The sequence below is a fragment of the Salvia splendens genome, chromosome 2, assembly GCF_004379255.2.
Source record: "Salvia splendens isolate huo1 chromosome 2, SspV2, whole genome shotgun sequence".
NCBI classification, from domain to species: domain Eukaryota; kingdom Viridiplantae; phylum Streptophyta; class Magnoliopsida; order Lamiales; family Lamiaceae; genus Salvia; species Salvia splendens.
Window position 1 is genome coordinate 25,705,007 of NC_056033.1, and position 21,533 is coordinate 25,726,539.

Below are 21,533 nucleotides of genomic sequence, written 5' to 3' on the forward strand. Positions count from 1 at the left end.
CATCAAGAAACACAAAAAAAAAAAAAAAAACTTCAAAATTTAAATATAACCACGCATCGCAGGCAGGTTATTAATATACAATCTATTCGGTATTACATAGCCAAAAGGTTGTATACATAATATACTACTATTCGTCGTCATCAGGCAGCCTAATCAGGACGATGGCCCGATTTCAGATAAAAAAAAATAGGAGAGGGAAATGAGGCAGGGCCAGTAAGACAGTTATCTATCATTCAGAAGTTCAAAATCCATCACCAAACATCTAATATATGCATTTGGTTATAGGAAAGCTACTTACTAGGGCGGGTGTCAAAACTTCCTCTGCACCGTAATACGCATCTCCCGTGCAAAACTTCATCATCATCTACCAGTTACGTAGGCACACACCGCTTACTGCCTGTATCGTGGCAACGATGAGAGGGTTGGTTCTACCATGCTGAAGGCAGTATAGAGACGGTTGGAGATGAGTTCTTGCGGTTTATCCTACTAACTCCAGAGAGTGTTGTGTGACATGAAGAAGTTGTAGTCAGGGTGATCAACTTGCAGTGCCCGAAGCCAATTATCAGCGGCTCGTGAGAGGGAATTGACCTTCAGGCCTTCGTCAACCCCATTCTCTTTCCAGTCCGCGGCTTTGTACTTGTATGAAACAAGCCCGAAAGTAGGTAGGGAGAGCTTGCTACTAGCATCATACCCACCTTCATAGAATGCAAACGTATGACCAGGTTATAGTATAAACCGACAGCAAGTTGTATGATTTTATCAGATCAAGAACGCCATTCGGGGCAGTAATGTGAATATGTCTCGTTGTAAGCACAAAACAGCAATAGAGAAGAAAACAAGAAATGTAAAGATAGGTAAGAAAGTCACCTTTCACAGGTTTAGCAAGTGAATGGAAAGTCAAGAAACATGCATCGACATTTTGTAGAGTATGGCCTACAGGTATCCTATATATCGGGTACCTGCAAACAAGGCCCCAATTCTCTAAATGAGAACAAGTTACCATCATCACCGAGCCATTCAACTCTTGTTTAAGAGAGAGCTTACCAAGCAATAGAAATCCAACTTGAAGGACTCAGATCGCAACTCCTATATGTTTTTAACTCATTAACTTGAGAGGCAAGTGTTGACATCTGTTGAATGCAATCAAACACAATCTTTTAAGATAAATGCTAGAAATCTTAAACTGTCATAGAATGGTCAGTAAGAGAACAAGACTTGCCTTATCAGCTAGCGGTTCACGATGAAATGGGAGATCCCTTTCGAAGTATTCAAAGATAAGTAGACCAGGGGGGTTGCTAATACCGTCCCCATCCACGGATGATTCCATAGAAGGGTTGTTTCCCCCTGCATATCTTCTAAATCCATGACCAATATTGTTCTTCTGGTTCCAAGATCCACGAGCATCATTGGCTCCTCTGTCCGTTCCTTCACTATCACCATCAGTACTCACCCCCCTGGAGGAATTAGCATCACTTTCCTCACCATGTCTTCTGTCAGTATGTAAGTTGACACAAAAAAAGAATTATTGCTGCCCTTGACCACACATCAGCATACCAAGATAACAACTACGAATATCCAAGCCTTAAGAAAATGTTGGTAGAACTGAATAAACATATGTAGCACAACGGTCAACAAGTGTCTCCCTGCAAATGGCTTACCTCACAGTTCCTGGACACATTGACATACCTTGAATAAAATACTTGTGAGTGAATTGGCAATGGAACCGGAAAAAAAAAACTAAAGCATAAGAGATGGTGATGCTGACACACTAGCACCCTAGAACAAAAGAAGAACCCACCTGTGTTCCACAACACAGCGCGTTGGATCTATATACAATTGGATGCCAGAGAGGGATGGTACGTAATATTGGACAACAGAATCACTCTCATTCCAAAGGAGGGGAACTCCGACTCCATAAACACTCCACTCTCTGAAAGATTCCCAAAGATCCCTGAGCATGAAGTATGGATCGAACTCAGCACCACGATTTCTCCAAGATATCATACTTGTCTGTAAATCTCAAAATGCATCAAATTAGACCGCAATTTTTCAAAAATAATATCAAAATGTGGAACAGGAAATTTATACGAAATTAGTAAAACTAGGGTCATAAGGACATAGATGCAAATAGTTAATTAATCCTTACACAGCCACTCCTATTTTTTTCCTTTTGTTTTTGTTAATACTACCTCCTTATTTTAAAAATAGCAACTCTTTCCATTTTAGTTCGCCTCTTAAAATTAGAAACTTCCAAACTTTCTATTTTAGAAAATCTTTAAACCCCTATACATCAATTATTTACCACGTATACCACTACAATAAAGTGACCCCACAATCCACTAGCATTAATTCCATTACTTTTTCTCTTCATCTCTCTTACTTTACCAGTTTTTTTCTTCCTCTCTCTTACTTTACCAATTTTTCTCTTCTCTCTTACTTTACCAATTGTGCATTAAAATCCATGCCGTTTCAAAGGTTTCTATTTTTGAAATACGGAGGTAGTATAATATTGTTGAATTTTCAGTATTTTGTGTGAATTATTATGCAAAATCCCCCCTCATCATAAAAAAAGTATTAAAATCATATCTTGAAATTTCAAATTCAAAATTTAGGGTTTATTAGGGTTTATCTAAGTTGAGATGAAGGTGGCTGAAGTGTTTGATGAAAAATCACCATAATGCAATTGATTTTCTATCAAATTTCAGTCTTGAACTATTATATCACTTGAAGAACCAACAAACCCAACTCTCCCATGGTTTATCTAGTTAGCTAATGACATAATCAGCATCTAAGGTTTTGACAGACCACAAACAAGCCATCTTGTACACAGAAGTCTGAACTAACTCATTACTTTGACCATAAGCAACCTTAAATAAACAAAAGAACACACATTCTCTACCAAATTTCCACACAATCAGCATCTAAGGTTTTGACAGACATAAATACAATCCAAGTGCTTATCATTTTATAGAGGTTTCGAGATTCGAAGTAAAATCTATTCAGAACAACAACAAAAATGTATATCCAATTGGTTCCCCATTTCACAAAAAAGTCACATTGTTATCATCATCGTCGCCATCTCATCTAGCCAAACTAAATTGAAACCGCAAAATGCCCAAATATCCCTAAAGATTTTGAAAAAAGGTTTAAATTCGCAGACCTTTCGAAAAAAGGGATTCCATTCGCTGACCTTTCGAAAAATGGGACGGCGACATGCGAATTTTTCGAAAAAAGGGATTTTTGAATTTTTATGTATTTTCTCTTCTTTTTTGTTATTATTTCTTTCACAATATTTATAAACGGACCAAATTACCCATAAGATTTTTACTACATTTTTTATTTTTATTTTTATTCCAATTCTAGTTCAGCAAATCACCTCCAATCAACCACCGCCTCCACCCTCATCCTCCTCTTCCCCCTTCACCACCTCCACCACGAAACTAACCGTGGTTGTTGAGGCATCCGTATCCCACCACTGTATCCCTTTGGATCAATCTGTTCTATTCACCAGATTATTCCAATTGCTTTGGAGAACCTAATACCTGAAGTTCTCTTCCTCTTCAATTGCAATAGATACTCAATGCTATCACCTCCATCTTCATCTATCGTCGCCACATCCCCAAGAGAATCTGATTCCACCATGTGTAGCTCTGCTTCCATCAACACCCACACCAGCCTCGGCCTGAACCTGTCGTGAATGGCCACCCGATTCTCTGTGACATCCATCCGTGATTCCGTGTGAGATACTACTTCGAGAACAGGAATTGCAGCGGTGGAATTGGATCTGGAAATCCAGGTTCGGGGTTTGGGTTTTGAGGAGGAAAATTGGGGCGTCGAACAGAGTGATGATTGATTTTCGGGGAAGAGATGGATCTTGATTGGGGATTCTTGTTGGCCTTCTCTGGCTGATTGTTGCTACCATTCTGGTTGTGTTGATCAGAATGAGCTGAGATTGGTTTGATGAGTGAATTCTGGTGTTGATAGGAATGAAATTAAATCAAAATTTTGGTTATAATCTTTTTTTCCTCTATAATTATTCATTAATTTGCCAATTTTGATATGGGTTAGGGGGAAGGAGGGCGGGGGTGGCGATCATTTGCAGAATTAAGTGATAATAAATTGGAGTAAAAATATTAAAAATTGTGATGAGAATATTAAGGGATAATTCGGTCAATTTATAATTATTGGGAGATAAATAATAAGAAAAAAGAAGAAGAAATAGATAAAAATTTGAAAATCCCTTTACAAACAATTCGCATGCCACGATCCCATATTTCGAAAGGTCAGCGAATGGAATTCTTTTTTTCGAAAGGCCAGCGAATTTAATCTTTTTTTCGAAATCTCTCCTAAAAATTAAAGAAACTCACCGAAAAAAGTAAAAATTAAGCGCGTAGCAATTCAACAACAGAGAAAACGAAAAACATTACCTTAGTAAAATGTTGACTTGCAACAACGGGAGTGGTGTGCTCCAAAAACCGATCCAAATACGAATCCAACCCGGATCCTTTACTCTCCGGTAGCGGCGACGACGGGGCTGACTTCAGCTCCGATTGCTCCTGCTCCTGCTCCTGCTCCTGCTCCTGCTCCAGCTCCAGCTCCAGCTCCTGCACCAGCTCCAGCTCCAGCTCCAGCTCCAGCTCCAGCTCCAGCTCCAGCTCCTGCTGCCGCCGCCGCATCGCCGGTGGACAGTAGTACAATCTCTCCTCCCCTGCTCTCCTCCTCGTTGACATTCTTCCGCAACAAAACTCAACACTCAAAACGACAGAAACTCCTTCCAATTGACGTTGTGCAGCAAACGCTCGATGTAAGATTGAATTGATTACTCGACGAATTTAGGGTTCTGAAGGGTTTTTAAATAGAAATTTGGGCAAAGGGGGGATTTTTGTTTATTGGGGTTTTGAAGAATGGGTTTTTCATTAAATCTTAAATAAGAAAAATGGAAGTTTGTGACTGAAAACAAACCAAGAGTGAGGGAAGAGGATTCGGGAATGCAATGACAGTACTAACCCTGCTTACAAACCATTTATTTTTTTTATTTCACAATAAATCAACAACATATTGGTAACTAGGGCTGGCAATTTTTGACACGACACGATAACACGACACGAACCGGCACGAAAATAATGGGTTTGGGTCAGAGCTTATTGGGTTCGTGTCCTTATCGGGTCGACCCGTTAAGGACACGAAAATTTCGTGTCGTGTTCGTGTCGGGTTCGTGTTATCCGTTAACAATACGTGTTCGTGTCGTGTTCGTGTTATCCGTTAACAAATAATATTTTAATATTATTAATTCTTATTATTTTCATTTTTAATAGGTTTAACCGTTATCAGGTCGTGTTGTTATCGTGTCGTTATCGTGTCATCTCGTGTACGTGTTGTTATCGTGTCGTGTTGACCCGAATTGGTTCGTGTCGTTAATGGGTTCGTGTCGTGTTCGTGTCGTGTTCGTGTCTGAGGATTTCGTGTCGTGTTCGTGTTCGTGTTTGAGGTTTTCTTAACGGGTCGTGTTCGTGTTTGTTGTTATCGTGTTCGTGTCGTTATCGTGTCGACACGATAATGACCCGACACGCACGATTTGCCACCCCTAGGTAAAACTCTAAAAATATTTTGGGAAACAATTTCAATTTCAGTTTACTTTTCAATCAATTTTCAAGCATTCTCAGTTCCAAACAAAACAATTTCAGTTTCAGTTTACTTTTCCTGTATTCGTTGTTGTTCTGATCTAAAACAAACGTTTGTAGTTTTAATATCATTCTCGTTATTTCTATTTCTAGATTTGTTTATTTTTCTATTTTTAGTCTTGCTTTCTCGTTTTATTACTTGAACTTACTGTTGTTCCAAGTTTTCTTTGAGCATTACTTAGATTTCGTTGTTGCAACGTTTTTCTTAAGGGTTGTTAAGCTTCGTTTTCCTATTATCTCAGGTTGCTTAGTATCGGTTCGAATATTCATGAGTAAAAGTTGTTTTAAACTGTTTCGTAGTTAAGATTTGAAGTTAGTTTCCAAAGCAGTAAACATTGTCTATGTCATCATACCTAGCTATTAATTTCTCTCTTAGTTATAGTATTAATCAAGTAGCTTTAGTTAGAGTTGTTTTATTGCTTTCCAATAGCACATTAATGGTCAGTTTCCATGTTAAACCAGAAGTTTCTATCTTAGTCTTTAAATTTTTAATACTCCTTCCATTCCATAGTAATAGAGGCGTTTCTTTTCGACAAGGAGATTAAGAAAATTGTGTTATGTGAGTTAAGTAAAGGGAGAATAAAGTGGAAAATGAAAAAGGTAGAGAGGTGAAGAGAGAATAAAGTAGGAGAGAGTAAAGTATGTGTGGAGAAATGTGTGGACTTTTAGTAAAAATGAAATGACTCTATTACTATAGAACGTACTAAAATGACAAAATGACTCTATTACTATAAAACGGATAAGAGTATTTTTTGTCATCGAATAGTAAGCTGGAATAGTGGATCTAGATATGTAGTTAATTTCCTCGTTAGGAAAATCCAAAGGGAGCAAATTTTGTTAGATTAAAATCGTACATATTACTTTTTTTCCAGATTAGTTAGAAATGGCATTTTTGGCTTTCTGTGGGTGTTAGATTGTCGTGTATAGCTGTTTTACTTTATTTGCTTTTCAATAAAATGCCTCCTACTTTTCTGAAAGTTAGCTTTATTATTTTTCAGTTGTCCTTTATGAATCCACTTGAACTCACATATTTTTAGATATTCTTTCTCGTTTTCTAAGTTTAGAAATGTTTTATTTATAATGTTTTCTTCAATAATAGCTACCTCGACCTATATACATATTATATAGTTTAGTACTAGTACTTAATTCCTAGCTTGAGTTGTCAACTAAGGCTAACTCGGCCAATTTACATGTTTTCTTAGCCCGGGTTGTCTGCTATGTCTAACTCGATTGAAAATCGGGATTTGCATGTGTGTTTATTTCCACTTTCCAAAATACTATTAACAAGTACTCCCTCCGTCCCACTTAATTCGTCTCAGTTTTCCATTTTGGTCCGTCCCACATAATTTGTCCCACTTCAAACTTTCCATTTATGGCAAATTTTTATACTAATACTAATTACAATAAGGGACCCAAAATCACACAATTAGCATACAATTAGCTGTTGATTGTGTCCCCCTAATTGATGAACACATTCATTTTCGTCTCCAACCTTCATCCACTCTTCTCTGTTGGAATTTACTCCTCCCAACCGTCCCCCCCTTCAATTCACCTGCCCCATTCACTTCATCCCCCATTCAAGAAACCTTCCACCGCCTCACCCATTCAATTCTCCTCCCAACCGTCTCCCCCATTCAATTTTAATTTACTCATTCCCCCCGTCTATAAACCCTAGATCTACACTCATTCCTCCTCAAATCCCACCGCCTCCCACCACCGTCTGTAAACCCTAGCTATTCGCTGTGAAAACCCTAGATATACTCGGATTCCTCCACAAATTCGACCGCCTCCACCCAAATTGATGGATGCGTATCCCGACTCACCAACCGGTTTATTATCGATGGATCTGGACGATCTCGTCGTCCCAGACACCCCGGAGCATGTATGGGGTTCTGACTCCGCCGTCGACGCCGGAGCCCTAGTTGATACCGTTACCCCAGCTGATCTCTTCATACCCGTAGATGTGTGGCCTTCTCACTGTGGCATCCTGTACGACGACCGCGGTTGCCCTTACTACGGGCCACCACCACCAGCCACCCCCTACGCCGGGCCACCACCACCAGCCACCCCCTACGCCGGACCACCACCAGCCACCCCCATTGTGTATTCTGACTTCGAGAGGCAGATTCTTGCAATTTTGGTGCCTGGGATTTTAGATTTAATATAAGCTTGTTGTCCCTCAATTTGGTTGTGTTGTTGATGCGTTTGTTTGGGTTGGAGGCTGTGGTTGTGTCATTTGGGTTGGAGGCTGTGGTTGTGTCATTTGGGTTGGAGGTTGTGGTTGTTCCATTTGGGTTGGAGGCTGGGGTTGTGTCATTTGGGTTGGAGGCTGGGGTTGTGTCATTTGGGTTGGAGGCTGTGGTTGTGATATTTGGGTGGGAAGCTGTGGATTGGAGTGATTGTGTGGGTTTGAGGTTTTGGGTTGGAGGCTGTGGTTGTTCCATTTGGGTTGGAGGCTGTGGTTGTGTTATTTGGGTGGGAGGCTGTGGATGTTTTGTTGGGGGAGGGTCTCTGGTTGTTGGATTAATTGTTGGTTGTATGTTGTACATTGTGATGTGTTGCATGATGATACTCTTTTGCCCTGTGATGATATGCTGTGTGTCTAAATTACTGATACTTTATGCATGATAAAGCCACCCCCTAGTTAGGTTAGGAGGCTTATTTGTGAGTTCATATAAACACAAAGATCTGAGGGATTACAAAAAGCCATGCAATGACATTACAAAAGCCACCCCTCTACAAGGTTAGGAGGCTGCCCTATGATGAAACTTTTCTGAGGGATTAGGATTTTAGAAGCCACCCCTTTACAAGGTTTGGAGGCTATACAAAAGATGTCAAAATACAGTTGATAGCATAAGCCACGCCTAATCTTGAGGCTTACACACCCAACTGCCAAAAAAATGATTCCTAATGACTGAAATTAGAAACCTACAACCCTACATATATGTGAGATGTCATATGCTGTCCCAGCATCATTTTCACTCTGTTGTAGATATGTCACTGCAGCCTTGACAACATTTTCTTCAATCTCTAGAGTCTGTGGTAGTATTCCTAACCTTGACAACCTATCTTTGTTGATGTGTGGAGTTTTGTAGCCATTTCCCCCTTCCACTTTCAAGATCTCTGTTAAACAAGTTTGAAGAGTTAGAAACACTTTGTTGAGTGTTTGTGCACTAAGTTCTTCAAATGAGCTTTGCACATTACTCAACAAGTCATCCACTCCCCTGGCCAGTTTGTCATCTTGTATATACTGTATTGCTCTGAAAAAACCTAAATCCAACACATTACAATCTAGGGAATTGGCTGGTTGGCAAATGATATGGAATTTGAAGCCATCAGTGTTTGCAACTGACTGAAATTCAGCATCATTATGCATGATGTGGGGTCTTGCATTGTCTTGTTGTATGAATATCTCCTTGCTTATGTTGGCTGACCATTTAGCCTTGATTGTTGGTATGATCTGCATTAAGGGTGCTTATGTGAGGGCTGGTTTCTGATTTGTTACAGTTTGACGAAAAAATATGGAACAAAAACATTACCTTGTGGATAAGGCAGTCTCTCATGACTTCCTTGTTCACAGATTGAATTGGTTTTGTCTCCAAGGTGCCTTTTGCTCTGTTCTTCGATTTTCTTTGGGCTTGCTCTTTTGTTGTGAATGGAAAGATGCCTATTTTTCCATCAAATATGACATCTCCATCTTCTCCAAAGTATGGTCTGCACACAGCACACATAAACATCACCTTTGTGATAAACCGCTTTGACTTACATGACCTATATGGTTCTTCTTCATCTGGCAGCAGGTAATATCTATCTGTAGCCTTGGTCATGAAAAACCATTTTTCATCTATGTGCACTACATTGTGCATTGTGTGGTATTTGAGCATACCATTGTGCACCAGAGGCTGAACATGAATGAGACCCCATTTCATTCTTGCTAACTTGTTTGCGGCAGTAAGTAGGGGCTTCACCGCATTTGTGTGTGGCCTCAGTTCCCCTGCTTTAACCTTTCTTCCCACTGCACTCTTACTTAACTCCAGTTTGAAAGCCAGTTTGCGGATGGTAGATCTTTCAAGGAATGAAAGAGCTCGTACTCTGTTTGAATCTATCTGAACTCTATCACTGCGTTTGTATCCTCTAACACGATCTTGTATGCTCACAGGTACTCCAAGCTGGATTTGGTTGCTGGCCTCTGCCCATATTCTATGTACTGTCTTCCTGCTCACTCCAAATGCCTTGGCTGTCTTCACAAAACCTCCATATGCTACTTTACCTTCATGGCTCAATTGCAGCAGCCTCTGAGCTATCAGATTTTTGGTATCCACTCCTACTATGCGCGAGTTCTTGTCGCCGGCACTGCCTCCGGCACTGTCTCCGGCACTGTCTCCAGCAGTATACTCCATATAGCCCTATGATGAAATTTTTCTGAGGGCAATACATAAATGAATCTCTTTTTGTTGTGTAGGTAGTCCTTTGTAGCTAGTGGTAGTTGGCCATTCCCTACTAAGTTCCCTCCAAAAAAAAATTGTTTGAGTTACTTGGATTTGGGATTTCCCTCCCAGAATTTCTCATTTGTAATCTTCATTATGTACATTAAGAATTTGTATTGTGTGGAGTTGAATTGAAGAGGCAATTTGGCTAACTTTACATTAAGAATTTGCATGTTTATAACATGCCACGAATTAAGTGGCTAACATTACAATTGAGTACCTAGAATATTATTTTGTGTACATAAACACAGTAATTACAATTAAAAAATTTAACTTTCTAAATTTAATTATCCTTAAATCATCACTACTTCAACATTTACATAAAAATAGAAGAAAAAGAAACAAGGTGGGACCCCTTTTCTACTACCTAACTTCATTTAAATCAAAGTCAAACAATATTTCTTAAAACCCGTGCCAGGTCAAACTGACCCGAATTAAGTGGGACGGAGGGAGTATATGGTAAGTCAGATGTCAATCCCACGAGGAACGATGATTATGTATAACGACTTCGTACACTAGAGGTTTTCGGCCATGCAACCACACGTTAGGATTTGGTAAAGGAAAAGAATACACGAATGCATGCAAAGTAGAACTAAGAAAATAGTAAGTGGGAACTTATAGATGCTAAGTAAAACCGTAGAAGTTAAGCTAATTATGCAGATTGGACAACTTAATTAACTACACAGCGTAATTTTGTTCACTACTTTATGGGTTTTGAACATTCAACACATAAAAGAAGAATATTAAAATAACAAAACAACAAGTACTAAATTTTGTCCTAAAGTATAATCTGCCTTGGGAGTGAAAATAAAAGTTTTGTTAGTACTCCCTCCACAAAATGTTATTCATGTTTGATTTAACACGGGTTTTAAGAAATATAAAGAAAAAGTGAGTGAAAAGTTAATGGAATGTAGGCCCACATTTATTTATTAATTTTATACTCCGTCCGTCCCAACTTTAGAGTCTTGTTTTGCCATTTCCGTTCGTCTCAACTTAAGAGTCACATTTCACTTTTACCATAAATGGTAAGTAGGCCTCACAAATAGACCGAAATGATAAAATTGGACAATATTTCACGGATGAAAGGAGTCCAAGTAGACAAAAGAAAACACAAGGAAAAGAATTATCTAATTTGTACCTCCTCCATTGGACTTGACGTGTGCTTGCTGCTTGGGACAAACCATTAATTGCTGATTTGTTACAAGCTGACAAGGTAATGACAAAATGATGGTTATGACTATTACACTAATGATGACAGGTGTGGAAGGTTAGAGCTAATATACACACTAGGCCATCCACAACGCTATTCCTTAACCGTCCCTTGAATTACTATTCACGAGCTCCACTGTACTTTTTTACTTCATCCCTTAACTAAGGGACGGAACCTACAACCCTCCGTCCCTTAAATTACTATTAATTCAAATTCATTTTTTATTTTTATTTTCAACCAAATTCAATTAAAAAAACACACTTCATTAAAAATAAAATAAAATTACAACATAAAATAAAAATACAACTTAAAATTCAAAAAAATAAAAAAGACATAATTAAAATCCTAAAAAAATAAAAATGACATTATTTAAAATACAATTTTATAGAAAATAAAAAACTACTCTGCCGGTGAATCATCCCCCGAAGGCGGTGGAGATGCACTGAAGCCGTGAGGAGGCGGAATGCCAAGTTGTGCTGCCATAAACGTAATTCCGTTAAGCCAGGCTTGGTATTGAGCGGGCGTCATGCGGGAAGTGTCCGCCATTGTGACGGTCATGTAGATGGCCATAAGGGAGTTGAGGGGTCCCCCCGAGCCCGAGCCCGCCAGGCTTGATTCGGCTCGGCCCCTCCTCCCTCTAGCTGCCTTCGCCGCATTTCTCCCTTGCGGCCGACGGCGCCCACGGGAGGAACCCCCGACATCGTCTGTCGGGGTCTCAACCTCCTGCGGGGCAAACTCTTGTGGCCCGCTGCCCGAACCGCCCTCACCAGACGAGTATTGGCCACTCGTCGTGTGCCTCGTGCGCTTCGAGGTCGAGTCTACCGCACACCGCCGTCCCACCTTTCCTCGTCCTTGACGACCTCCCAAACATCGACATATTTGAATTGTTTGCCGGTGTCGTCGTAGTAGACCAGCAAAGCCGACCTCAGAATGTCGGCTCCCGTGGCTCCACTTTGGTAATGAGCCGCTTCATTCTTGTGGATGGCGCAGAATCGTTTGACCTCTCTGTCGACTCGGTCAAAGTGAGCGCGGAGCATCTTATATGTGCGGCGACGGGACCCCTTCGGCTTAATCTGGTGGTAAGCCTCGGTGACCTTTTCCCAGAAACACTTCCGGGGTTGTTGATTCCCGACGATGGGATCGTACGAGACGCTGATCCAGGCGTTGTACACCGCCAGCGTTTCTTTGGGGCCGTACTGATGCCGGCCTAGATCCTTCTTCTCCTCCTCCTCCTCGTCCGCCTCCGCCCTGGAGCTTCCACCGCCTGGGCTTCCTCCCCCGCCTCGGCCTTCTTCCGGAGTGGGTTCAACGGAATAATCCTCCCGAATCTGGGATAATCCCTGCCAATACCGCGGGGCGGAGGGACGGGCGTATGCATCCACGTCAAAATTGGGTGGTTGGTACCCCCCGGCGTCGACGAACCCTGGGTGCCCGGCGTCGATGAACCGGAACCACCCAATGTGTTGTACATGCTCCCCCCAGTCGCCGAACGCGTTGAGATCCCACCCGCCGGAGCCGCCACCGCCAGAGTTTCCGTCGCTGGACATTTTGTGATGAGATGTTAGATGAAAATTGGAGAGGAAATGGAGATGATTTGGGAAGAATAGATGTGTAGTGTGTGTGAAATGAGGATGGATTAGGAGTATTTATAGAGTAAAAAAATAAAAAAAAATAAATAAATAAATGGAAAACGGTTATAAATGGTAATATTACCGTTTTTAATTTTAAAATTATTATTTTTATTTAATTCGAATTTTTTTAAAAAAATGATTTATTGCGTCAGCATGACGATGCCCACTCGCGGGCTAGTGAGTGGCCGTCAAGCATGGCGCCGGGGCACGCCACGTCGCCTCGGCACGTGGCGAGACTTCTCGCCACTCGTCACGCCGTGACGGAACGCGGAACGGGCTGGGGACGGGTTGGGGAATACGGGCCACTGCATCGCGTCACGCCGTCGTCCCTTCCCTCCGTGACGGAATACGGGCCACCCGCGTGACGCGTTGCTGGTGGCCTTAGTATCTTTTAAGGAGGTAAAAATTAAGACGCAACTATTAGGGTTTAGGGGGTAAAAATTGAGACGCAACTATTAGCGTTTGAAATTTTTTTTTAATAAATGGAAGGAAAATAATCTTAATCTTTACTTTTATAGGACGCTTCTAATTGTGTCTCCTAATTTTAGTTGAGACACCAAAGTAAGGACATTTTATAAAACGTTGGTAGGTATAAATAGGCACACAAATTAACGTACTTAATAGCATTAAAATGTGCACTTATCCATTCTTTTTTATCGAAACTCTGACCACATTAACCAGTATTGGGTTGAATTTAAGGTAAACTTGTGCATTATATATATATATTTTCTATCTCTATGTCTCTTCCTCTCCCTTTGATTTGGTAAGATTACTTACAATCTTTAATATCTTATTTTTTAAAAAATTTGATTGTCATTTTGTATTATTTTGTAGAAATTTGCTAATATTGAAGCTTATGATCAAGACAAGTGCAAGAAGGCTTTTAGCAAGTAACAATTCATCCCCCTAAAGATTCTTTGTCCTCAATGAATCATAGAGACAAGCCTATAGACCTTCTTCTAAATCATTGTTGTATCTCTCAAGCACAAGGACTCATTCACTCTCACCAACTGCCTTTCTCTCTAATTCGATATGTCCATTTTTAAAATTGGAACACACTTCTTCTCTTCTTTCTCCGCTTAAGCAACTACTTTCCATCTTTGCAGCTTAGGTTCATATATCTTCATTTTATCATGCAATAAAATAGTTTTATAAAAACATTATTATTATTATTATTATTATTATTATTATTGTTGTTGTTGTTGGTGGATATTTATAATTAATTGTATTTGTGGTGCCATGATGAATTCTTTAATAAAAATTGAAAATATGAAAAGGTTTTTAAGTGAAATACCATAATGATATTGGAATATCAGACCTTAAACATTCAAAATTGATGGTCAGTTTATCTAAAAGAATACTTCAGTTACAAAAACGCACTGAATTATGAGCCCTTTTGTATGTGGTTTTGTGTCACTTAAATTACACTGTGATTGGCCTAATACTATGATTATTTATGTTCTCTTCTGATATGGGTAAGCATAGGTATAAGTGTATTGTTGGGTACAAACTCATCCCATATTGGATGAGTGAGGGAAGTTGGATTAGTATATATAAGTGCTATCCACCCTAATTAGGGGTGACCCACAAACAAGTCCTTGCGGGCATAGCTCCACCCAAAGCGGACAATATCAAACTAATATATAGTCGACGATCCCAATAACTGGTATCAGAGCCAAGGTGGCTTTGGGTAAGGCTCTGTGTGACCAAAGGGTCGGGCCTAGATGACCTATGATCGAGTGAACCTCTGGATGACTCCAGTTTGAGTCGGACACGTAATGTCTCGATGTATCGACTGTATGTTCCCGATCTGGTTTCGGTTTGAGGGGAGGTTTGTTGGGTATAAACCCATCCCACATCGAATGAGTGAGGGAAGTTGGATTAGTATATAAGTGCTATCCACCCCTAATTAGTTTGAGGCCTTTAAGGGTTGACCCCAAAAAAAATCCGTGCCGTCATGGCTCCACCCAAAGCGGAAAATATCAAACTAATATGCAGTCGACAATCCCAACAACTGGTATCAGAGCCAAGGTGGCTTTGGATCGGGCCATGTGTGACCAAAGGGTCGGGCCTGGATGACCCATGATCAAGTGGGGCTCTGTAGGACTCTAGTTTGAGTCGGGCCCGTAATGTCTCGATGTATCGACTGTGTGTTCTCGATGTGGTCTCGGTTTGAGGTGAGGTTTGTTGGGTACAATTTTATCCCACATCAGGTGAGTGAGAGAAGTTGGATTAGTATATAAGTGCTATCCACTCCTAACTAGTTTGAGGCATTTTAGAGGTGACCAGAAAACAAATCTGTGCGGGCTTGGCTACATCCAAAGCGGATAATATCAAACTAATGTGCAATCGACGATCCTAACATGTATTACTTTCTTTGTTTTTACAAATGGTTGTTTAAACATGAACCTACTTAGAGCATCTCCAACCATTTACACTAAACTCAAACCTATTTTAGAGTAAATATATATAAAATAAAAAGTTTAATTTAAAAACACTTCAATTCATCCTTCTCTATACTACTCAGTCCCAAAATATGTCTCATTTATCATTTCAGACATCCAAAAAAATTAGTATACTTTTATTTTTGAAAATATATTACCATATATTACATACTAATTATGTGAGTTTAACTATCCATTTAATAATATTTCAATTTCTTTTTTCGTCACGTACTGTATAATTTTTTGCTTTAAATCTTGAACCATCTCCAAAGTTTTTATATTTAGGGATGAAAAAAGTATTAAAAGAATTACTACTCTCTTCGTCGTTGATAATATAAAATTTTATTTTACCATTTTGATAAGTTTACAATAAAAAAAAAATTATCATAAAATAAGTGGACCATACAATTAATCACTGCTCACTGCACTAACTTTTCATTACAAATTATAAGTACGTGTTAAATTAATATTCCAATATTTTGAATTTCACTTATTTTTGTTTCATATTTTTGAAAATTCAAATAAAACAGAGCTAGAATAAGTTTTGGTGGTAAACTTGCATTCAGAATGATGTAGTTTTTTACGTGTTGAAAAAAATTAAATGCTGATTAAGAAAAACTGGTCGTGTCACAAAGATATTTGTAAATATGACATGGCAAAATGTTATTGGATGAATAGTTGTTCAGCTACGTGGCTTGTGAAATGGTTATTTATTTAATTATTTATTTTCTGTATTGGAAATAATTTCCTCATTTGCCATCTCTCTCGTCTCTCACCGCCGTCGCCTCAGCCCCTTTTCGTCCTTATTCTCGGCGTCAGCTTCTCCGCCGCTGCCGCCGTGGACTTGTGCTCGCCGTCTTCTTCGCAGGTCAATTTTTCTTCACCGATGTTGCATCTGTTTCTCCGCCGCAACTTCTTTTTTCTTCTCATTTCAGTGTTGGATTTTGTATTGAGATCTGCAAGTTCGCTCATATTTTTTTTAATTGGAATTGATGCCCAGTTTTTCTGAATTTTGAATTGATGGATCTAAAAATTGGATTTATAAGATTTGTGAGATATTGAATTTTGATATTAACTTGTTTGATTTCTCATTGACTAATGGATGCTATGTAATTTGGTGGAAGGTTTGTGATGCACTGTTATCTATAGGGTTTAGGGATCTATACAATTATAAAATTGAGAAATTGGTGAGTCGAAATGAGTGATAAAAATTGTAGATTATAAATGTGTTGATATAATGGTTTTATGGAGCCCTAATTTTAACTTCCAATGTTAATCTCATGTGTATTAATGCTTCATCTTGCATAGTACTAGTAGTATTACACAACTGACACAGCGTGACACTGTATTGGCGGGAAAAATTGGCAAAGCATTTCACTTGTTGGCTCTTATATGTATATATCTACAAATATAGATTGCAAAACTAATGCGTGTTATGTGCTATGATCTTTCTAGGAAATTGAGGGACAGTTCAAGATTTCTGAAGATTTAGAATGAAGAACCATGAGCGTCTTGCTAATTTGGCTTTGGCGGGTATGTCATTTTCTGAATCATTGAGTTTGATTTGCTGTCTTTCTTTGATTTCTGTACTGTTAAATTGATGTTCTAAACTTATTTTGAGGTGAGTTGAATGGGATGATGAACAGTCTGCGTTGACCATGTTATTTGGTTTACTGGCTCTGGCTGAGTGTTTTGTGGAACATGGTTGATGTTCTTGGATGTTAATATGTAGATTTGGGCATATGGAATGCTCGATATTTATTTATCTGCATAATTCACTTCATATTTTCTACCCTGACTTGATGCAATGTCCTAAAATCATCAAGGCCCATTTCGAAATGCATTTCATCCTCTTGATTTAGGCAACAACTTGGTTAGAGAGTGTTGTATTTGTATTCCTAGGCACTCATGTTTCTCTGAAGTTCCTTATCATTTCATATAAAGTGCATAGTGTGGATAACTTTACTCTGTGGTCTCTTCTTTTGGCACATTATGACTTCATGATTTACTGTTACAGGTTTGACCCTTGCCCCACTTGTTGTGAAGGTAGACCCAAATTTAAATGTCATTTTGACAGCTTGTCTAACTGTCTACGTGGGATGTTATCGCTCTGTTAAACCTACTCCACCATCAGTAAGTTGGATTCCATTACATTTCCATCTAATGAACCCTGTGGCTTGAGGAATTTGTAATCAACTTTCCTTGGTCCTGCGATTAAATATTTTAGGAAACGATGTCCAACGAACATGCCATGCGGTTTCCATTGGTTGGGAGTGCAATGTTGCTGTCGCTGTTTTTACTTTTCAAATTTCTATCGAAAGACTTGGTTAATGCTGTTTTGACGTGTTATTTTTTTGTACTTGGGATTGCTGCACTAGGGTAAGTTACTCATATGGGCTATATCTTATTTAGCTTAGTATCGGTGTTATAGTATACTGTTCTATTAATATTCCTTACTTGTCTCGATTTTGTAGGGCAACCCTGTTACCTGAAATTAAGGGATTCCTGCCCAAACCATGGAATGATAATATTATCACATTGCGCTTCCCGTATTTTCAGTGTATGAACTCGCCAAGACTTCGTGTATCTAATTATAGATTCTATCATCTATAACAATTTTTATGGTTGTATCTTGTCACATTTTTCTGTTGGGAATCCCTGGTTTTGCTGCTCACATTTCATTTTATAGTTACAGATCTTCAACAAAAGATAATACTCACATCTTAGTTGACTTGGATTACAGTCTTGGGTCGAAAGAGGATAGATTTTCTAACGAAATGCATTCATTTGACTGTGATTTATATTTAGTTATACCCAAAATGGCAACATGGGCAAAAGTATTGTGAACATTGGAATGTGATTCTTTCAAATTTTCTGAGTTAGCATACTAATAAGTTCTGTATCTAATACATTTTTTTGAAGCCTTCTGTACAATCTGCACAACTTTTTGTTGCTTGTAATATGAAGACATTCTTCTTATTTATCAGCTTTGGAGGTTGAGTTTACAAAATCACAGATAATTGCTGCAATTCCTGGAACGTTCTTTTGCGCGTGGTATGCTAAACAGAAGCATTGGCTAGCTAACAATATCTTGGGGCTTGCCTTCTCCATTCAGGTTATAACAGTATAACTGATAATATTTTAGCTTGGTGCATCCGACTTATTATATAAATTGAATTCTAGCTGATGCACATTGAACCTTAGAGCTCTTGAATCATTTTATTTTTAAACTAGCTTTCTTACCATTTTCGTTTATATTTTTTTCTACATAACAATTTCAGGGAATTGAAATGCTTTCACTTGGTTCATTCAAGACTGGTGCTATTCTATTGGTAAGATATTAATGTTTTATAATATGACACTCACATAAACTACCTAGCGTAGGTCCATTGCTTTATGAGCTGAGAGGGAGTTTTTGGATATATTTTTTTTGACAGTTTTCTCCATTTTTTCTCCACTTAATGGTTAAATTCTGCCAATGACAGGCTGGTCTTTTTGTGTATGACATATTCTGGGTTTTTTTCACCCCAGTTATGGTCAGTGTTGCGAAATCTTTTGATGCCCCAATAAAGGTGCATGCTTCAACTCTATGATATACCTTACCTGGCATTGCCTTGTTCCTTGTGAAAACTCAGAAATTTTCAGTATAATGAATCTTGCTTTGCTCATTGCAGCTTTTGTTCCCTACAGCAGATTCTACTCGCCCATTTTCAATGTTAGGACTTGGTGATATAGTGATTCCTGGTATGAACTTTTTTACTTCCAGTTTTAGATTTTATGATTTGGAGCACCTTTTCGCTTTTATCCACTGGTAGTGTGTCATTTAATAGCCATCAGAACTGCACATGAGTAGAATATCATCACCATGTCCTTTGTCATTAACTAGTGAATGGTGCGTGTGATGCATGTAAAAAACAAGATATTTGTATATATTTGGTGCGTCATTTTTGCATGTCTCATCTGGATAGATTGCTTGGTACATTGAGCAGTGTTGTTAAAAACACGCTCGGGGCGCGGGTCCCCAGGGTCGAGGCCGGCTTCCCCCCTACATGGGTGAGCCGAGCGAGATATGTGGGGTGCAGTCGGGGTGTGATCGGGGCGGTCGGGGCGCGCCTGGGGCGGTGGTGGCGAGTGGAGCGACGAAGGGGGCGATTCGTTTTTTTGTAAAGAGAGAGGAAGCTGAAATCTTTTCTTTTTATTAGTATTTTAATACTATGAAGTCCTTCTTTTGATAAAATCTAGGCACCCATCACCGCCTCTTTTTACCTCTAATCATTTCCACTTTTGTATAATATTAATATATTATTATTGCCAACTTTCATCTTTCCTCAAAATGAATTAATTATAAAATTCATTTTAATTATCAAAACAAGTAAATAGACTATAATTCCTTCAATAATAATTTTCTACCCAATGTCAAGATTGAAATTAAAATTTTTTTTCTTCCTGTTATGTAAGTATAAGTATTTATATATTAGTGAATTATATTTAATCATTATTATTACTAATATATAATTAATAAATAATTTTGCGCGCCGATTCGTGGGTCCCTCGCCCCGCGACCCGGGGTCCAGCCTCATTGCCCCGGACCGACCCGCGACCCTAACAACACTGACATTGAGTATTCTTCCTTTGTTCAATTGGTAGCCGTTCTTCATGTATGACTGAATTACACTCTAGATGAATCAGTTGTTTGCTTTGGCATATACTTTTCAGGGATTTTTGTAGCATTAGCTCTAAGATATGATGTCTCCAGAGGGAAGGACAGCCAATATTTTAAGAGTGCTTTCCTAGGATATACAGCTGGTCTGGTTGCCACTATCATCGTAATGAACTGGTTTCAAGCTGCACAAGTGAGTAATCTTCTTGAAGAGACTGGATACTTCCCCAAAAGATCCTCGTTTGTTATATTTCCTAATCCGTGTTATTCAATTCTAATTATTTCTCCAGCCTGCTCTGTTGTATATTGTGCCCGGTGTCATTGGATTTTTGGCTGCACACTGTATATGGAATGGTGAAGTCAAACCCGTAAGTCAATTCTTCTTTTTTAGTATTTTCTTTTAATACAATATCATATACCCACCATAATGTTTCTGCTGGAGGTATAGAACCGTCCCAATAAATATGAAACATTTGTTTTTCGGCACGAGATTTTATTCAGTGTTGTTATATGAGTTAATGAAGTAAGAGAGAAAAAAAGTAGTGATGGTGTAGTTTCTATTTTAGAAAACATTTCATTTTTAATGGGACAAAGGGAGTATATGAAATTTCCTTGATTTAAATGATTGGATTGAAGCATTATTAAATGGGATGATATGAGTTCCAACTTTATATCCACCAAACTATCTATCTATCTATCTATATCTGTTGATTGTAGTTTTGTTTTCTTGAAAACTCTGGTTATATTCTCATAATGTAACTGATTTAATGCAGTTGTTGGCATTTGATGAATCAAAATCAAAGGCTGAAGAGACTGATGAAGACTCTAACAAGAAAGCAGACTGAGACGCGGTAAGTAGACGAGGTGCAACGTTAGTAGTCGACTAACTTGGAAACGGATTGTTGTACCTGATTTTTGTCATTAGTTAAAATCATATTAGCCCCTCCCGTCCCGTCCCGTCCCTGTCCCGTCCCTCCCCGGCCGATATAGTAAGATTTTTAATGTGTATCGATAACCAGATTCTGTTGAGACCTTTTAGATATGATATGATCTATATATGGTTTGGGAATACAACAAAGGAAAAGCAAAAGAAAACGTTATGTGTCTTTATGTATATTTGTTTTTGCTTTCATTTGATTCATTTTCTTGATATGATAGATTGAACTATAATGAAACTACAAAGAAATTGTCATTTCATTAGTGTCTTTATCTCGTTCTTACTTTTATTGTACAACCCTTATTTCATTGCATCATATTGGCCTATGTATTTTTATGAGTTGTAGTGTTGCACTCCTGCGATCGCGATCGCGATCGATCCTGTTCTTTTTATTTTAACAAATGCAAGTATCATCCCTATTTTAATAAGAAAAATTGTTTTTTATACTTGGAAAATATATTTATTTTTATTTTTATAAATTTT

General features: G+C 38.7%; 3 protein-coding genes across 3 annotated transcripts; 1 reads left to right on the forward strand and 2 right to left on the reverse strand.

The window, feature by feature from the left end:
* Positions 1–12: 12 nt before the first annotated feature.
* On the reverse strand, positions 13–5,007 carry LOC121792049. Its single transcript, XM_042189834.1, has 6 exons — positions 4,428–5,007; positions 1,799–2,010; positions 1,220–1,490; positions 1,045–1,130; positions 868–959; positions 13–695 (listed from the first exon to the last, which is right to left on the reverse strand). Exons 1-6 carry the CDS (start codon positions 4,728–4,730, stop codon positions 487–489), a joined length of 1,173 nt encoding a protein of 390 aa, XP_042045768.1. The 5' UTR covers positions 4,731–5,007; the 3' UTR covers positions 13–486.
* A 3,594-nt stretch (positions 5,008–8,601) lies between these two features.
* LOC121776981 lies at positions 8,602–10,081 on the reverse strand. Its single transcript, XM_042174117.1, has 2 exons — positions 9,221–10,081; positions 8,602–9,141 (listed from the first exon to the last, which is right to left on the reverse strand). The coding sequence occupies exons 1-2, from the start codon at positions 10,079–10,081 to the stop codon at positions 8,602–8,604; spliced, it is 1,401 nt and encodes a 466-aa protein (XP_042030051.1).
* Positions 10,082–16,181: 6,100 nt separating this feature from the next.
* LOC121792050 (signal peptide peptidase-like) lies at positions 16,182–21,227 on the forward strand. The gene is made up of 12 exons (XM_042189835.1): positions 16,182–16,321; positions 16,909–16,986; positions 17,471–17,586; positions 17,681–17,832; positions 17,928–18,013; positions 18,441–18,568; positions 18,735–18,785; positions 18,939–19,025; positions 19,128–19,197; positions 20,170–20,306; positions 20,404–20,481; positions 20,887–21,227. The coding sequence occupies exons 2-12, from the start codon at positions 16,947–16,949 to the stop codon at positions 20,956–20,958; spliced, it is 1,017 nt and encodes a 338-aa protein (XP_042045769.1). The 5' UTR covers positions 16,182–16,321; positions 16,909–16,946; the 3' UTR covers positions 20,959–21,227.
* The last annotated feature ends 306 nt before the right edge of the window (positions 21,228–21,533 follow it).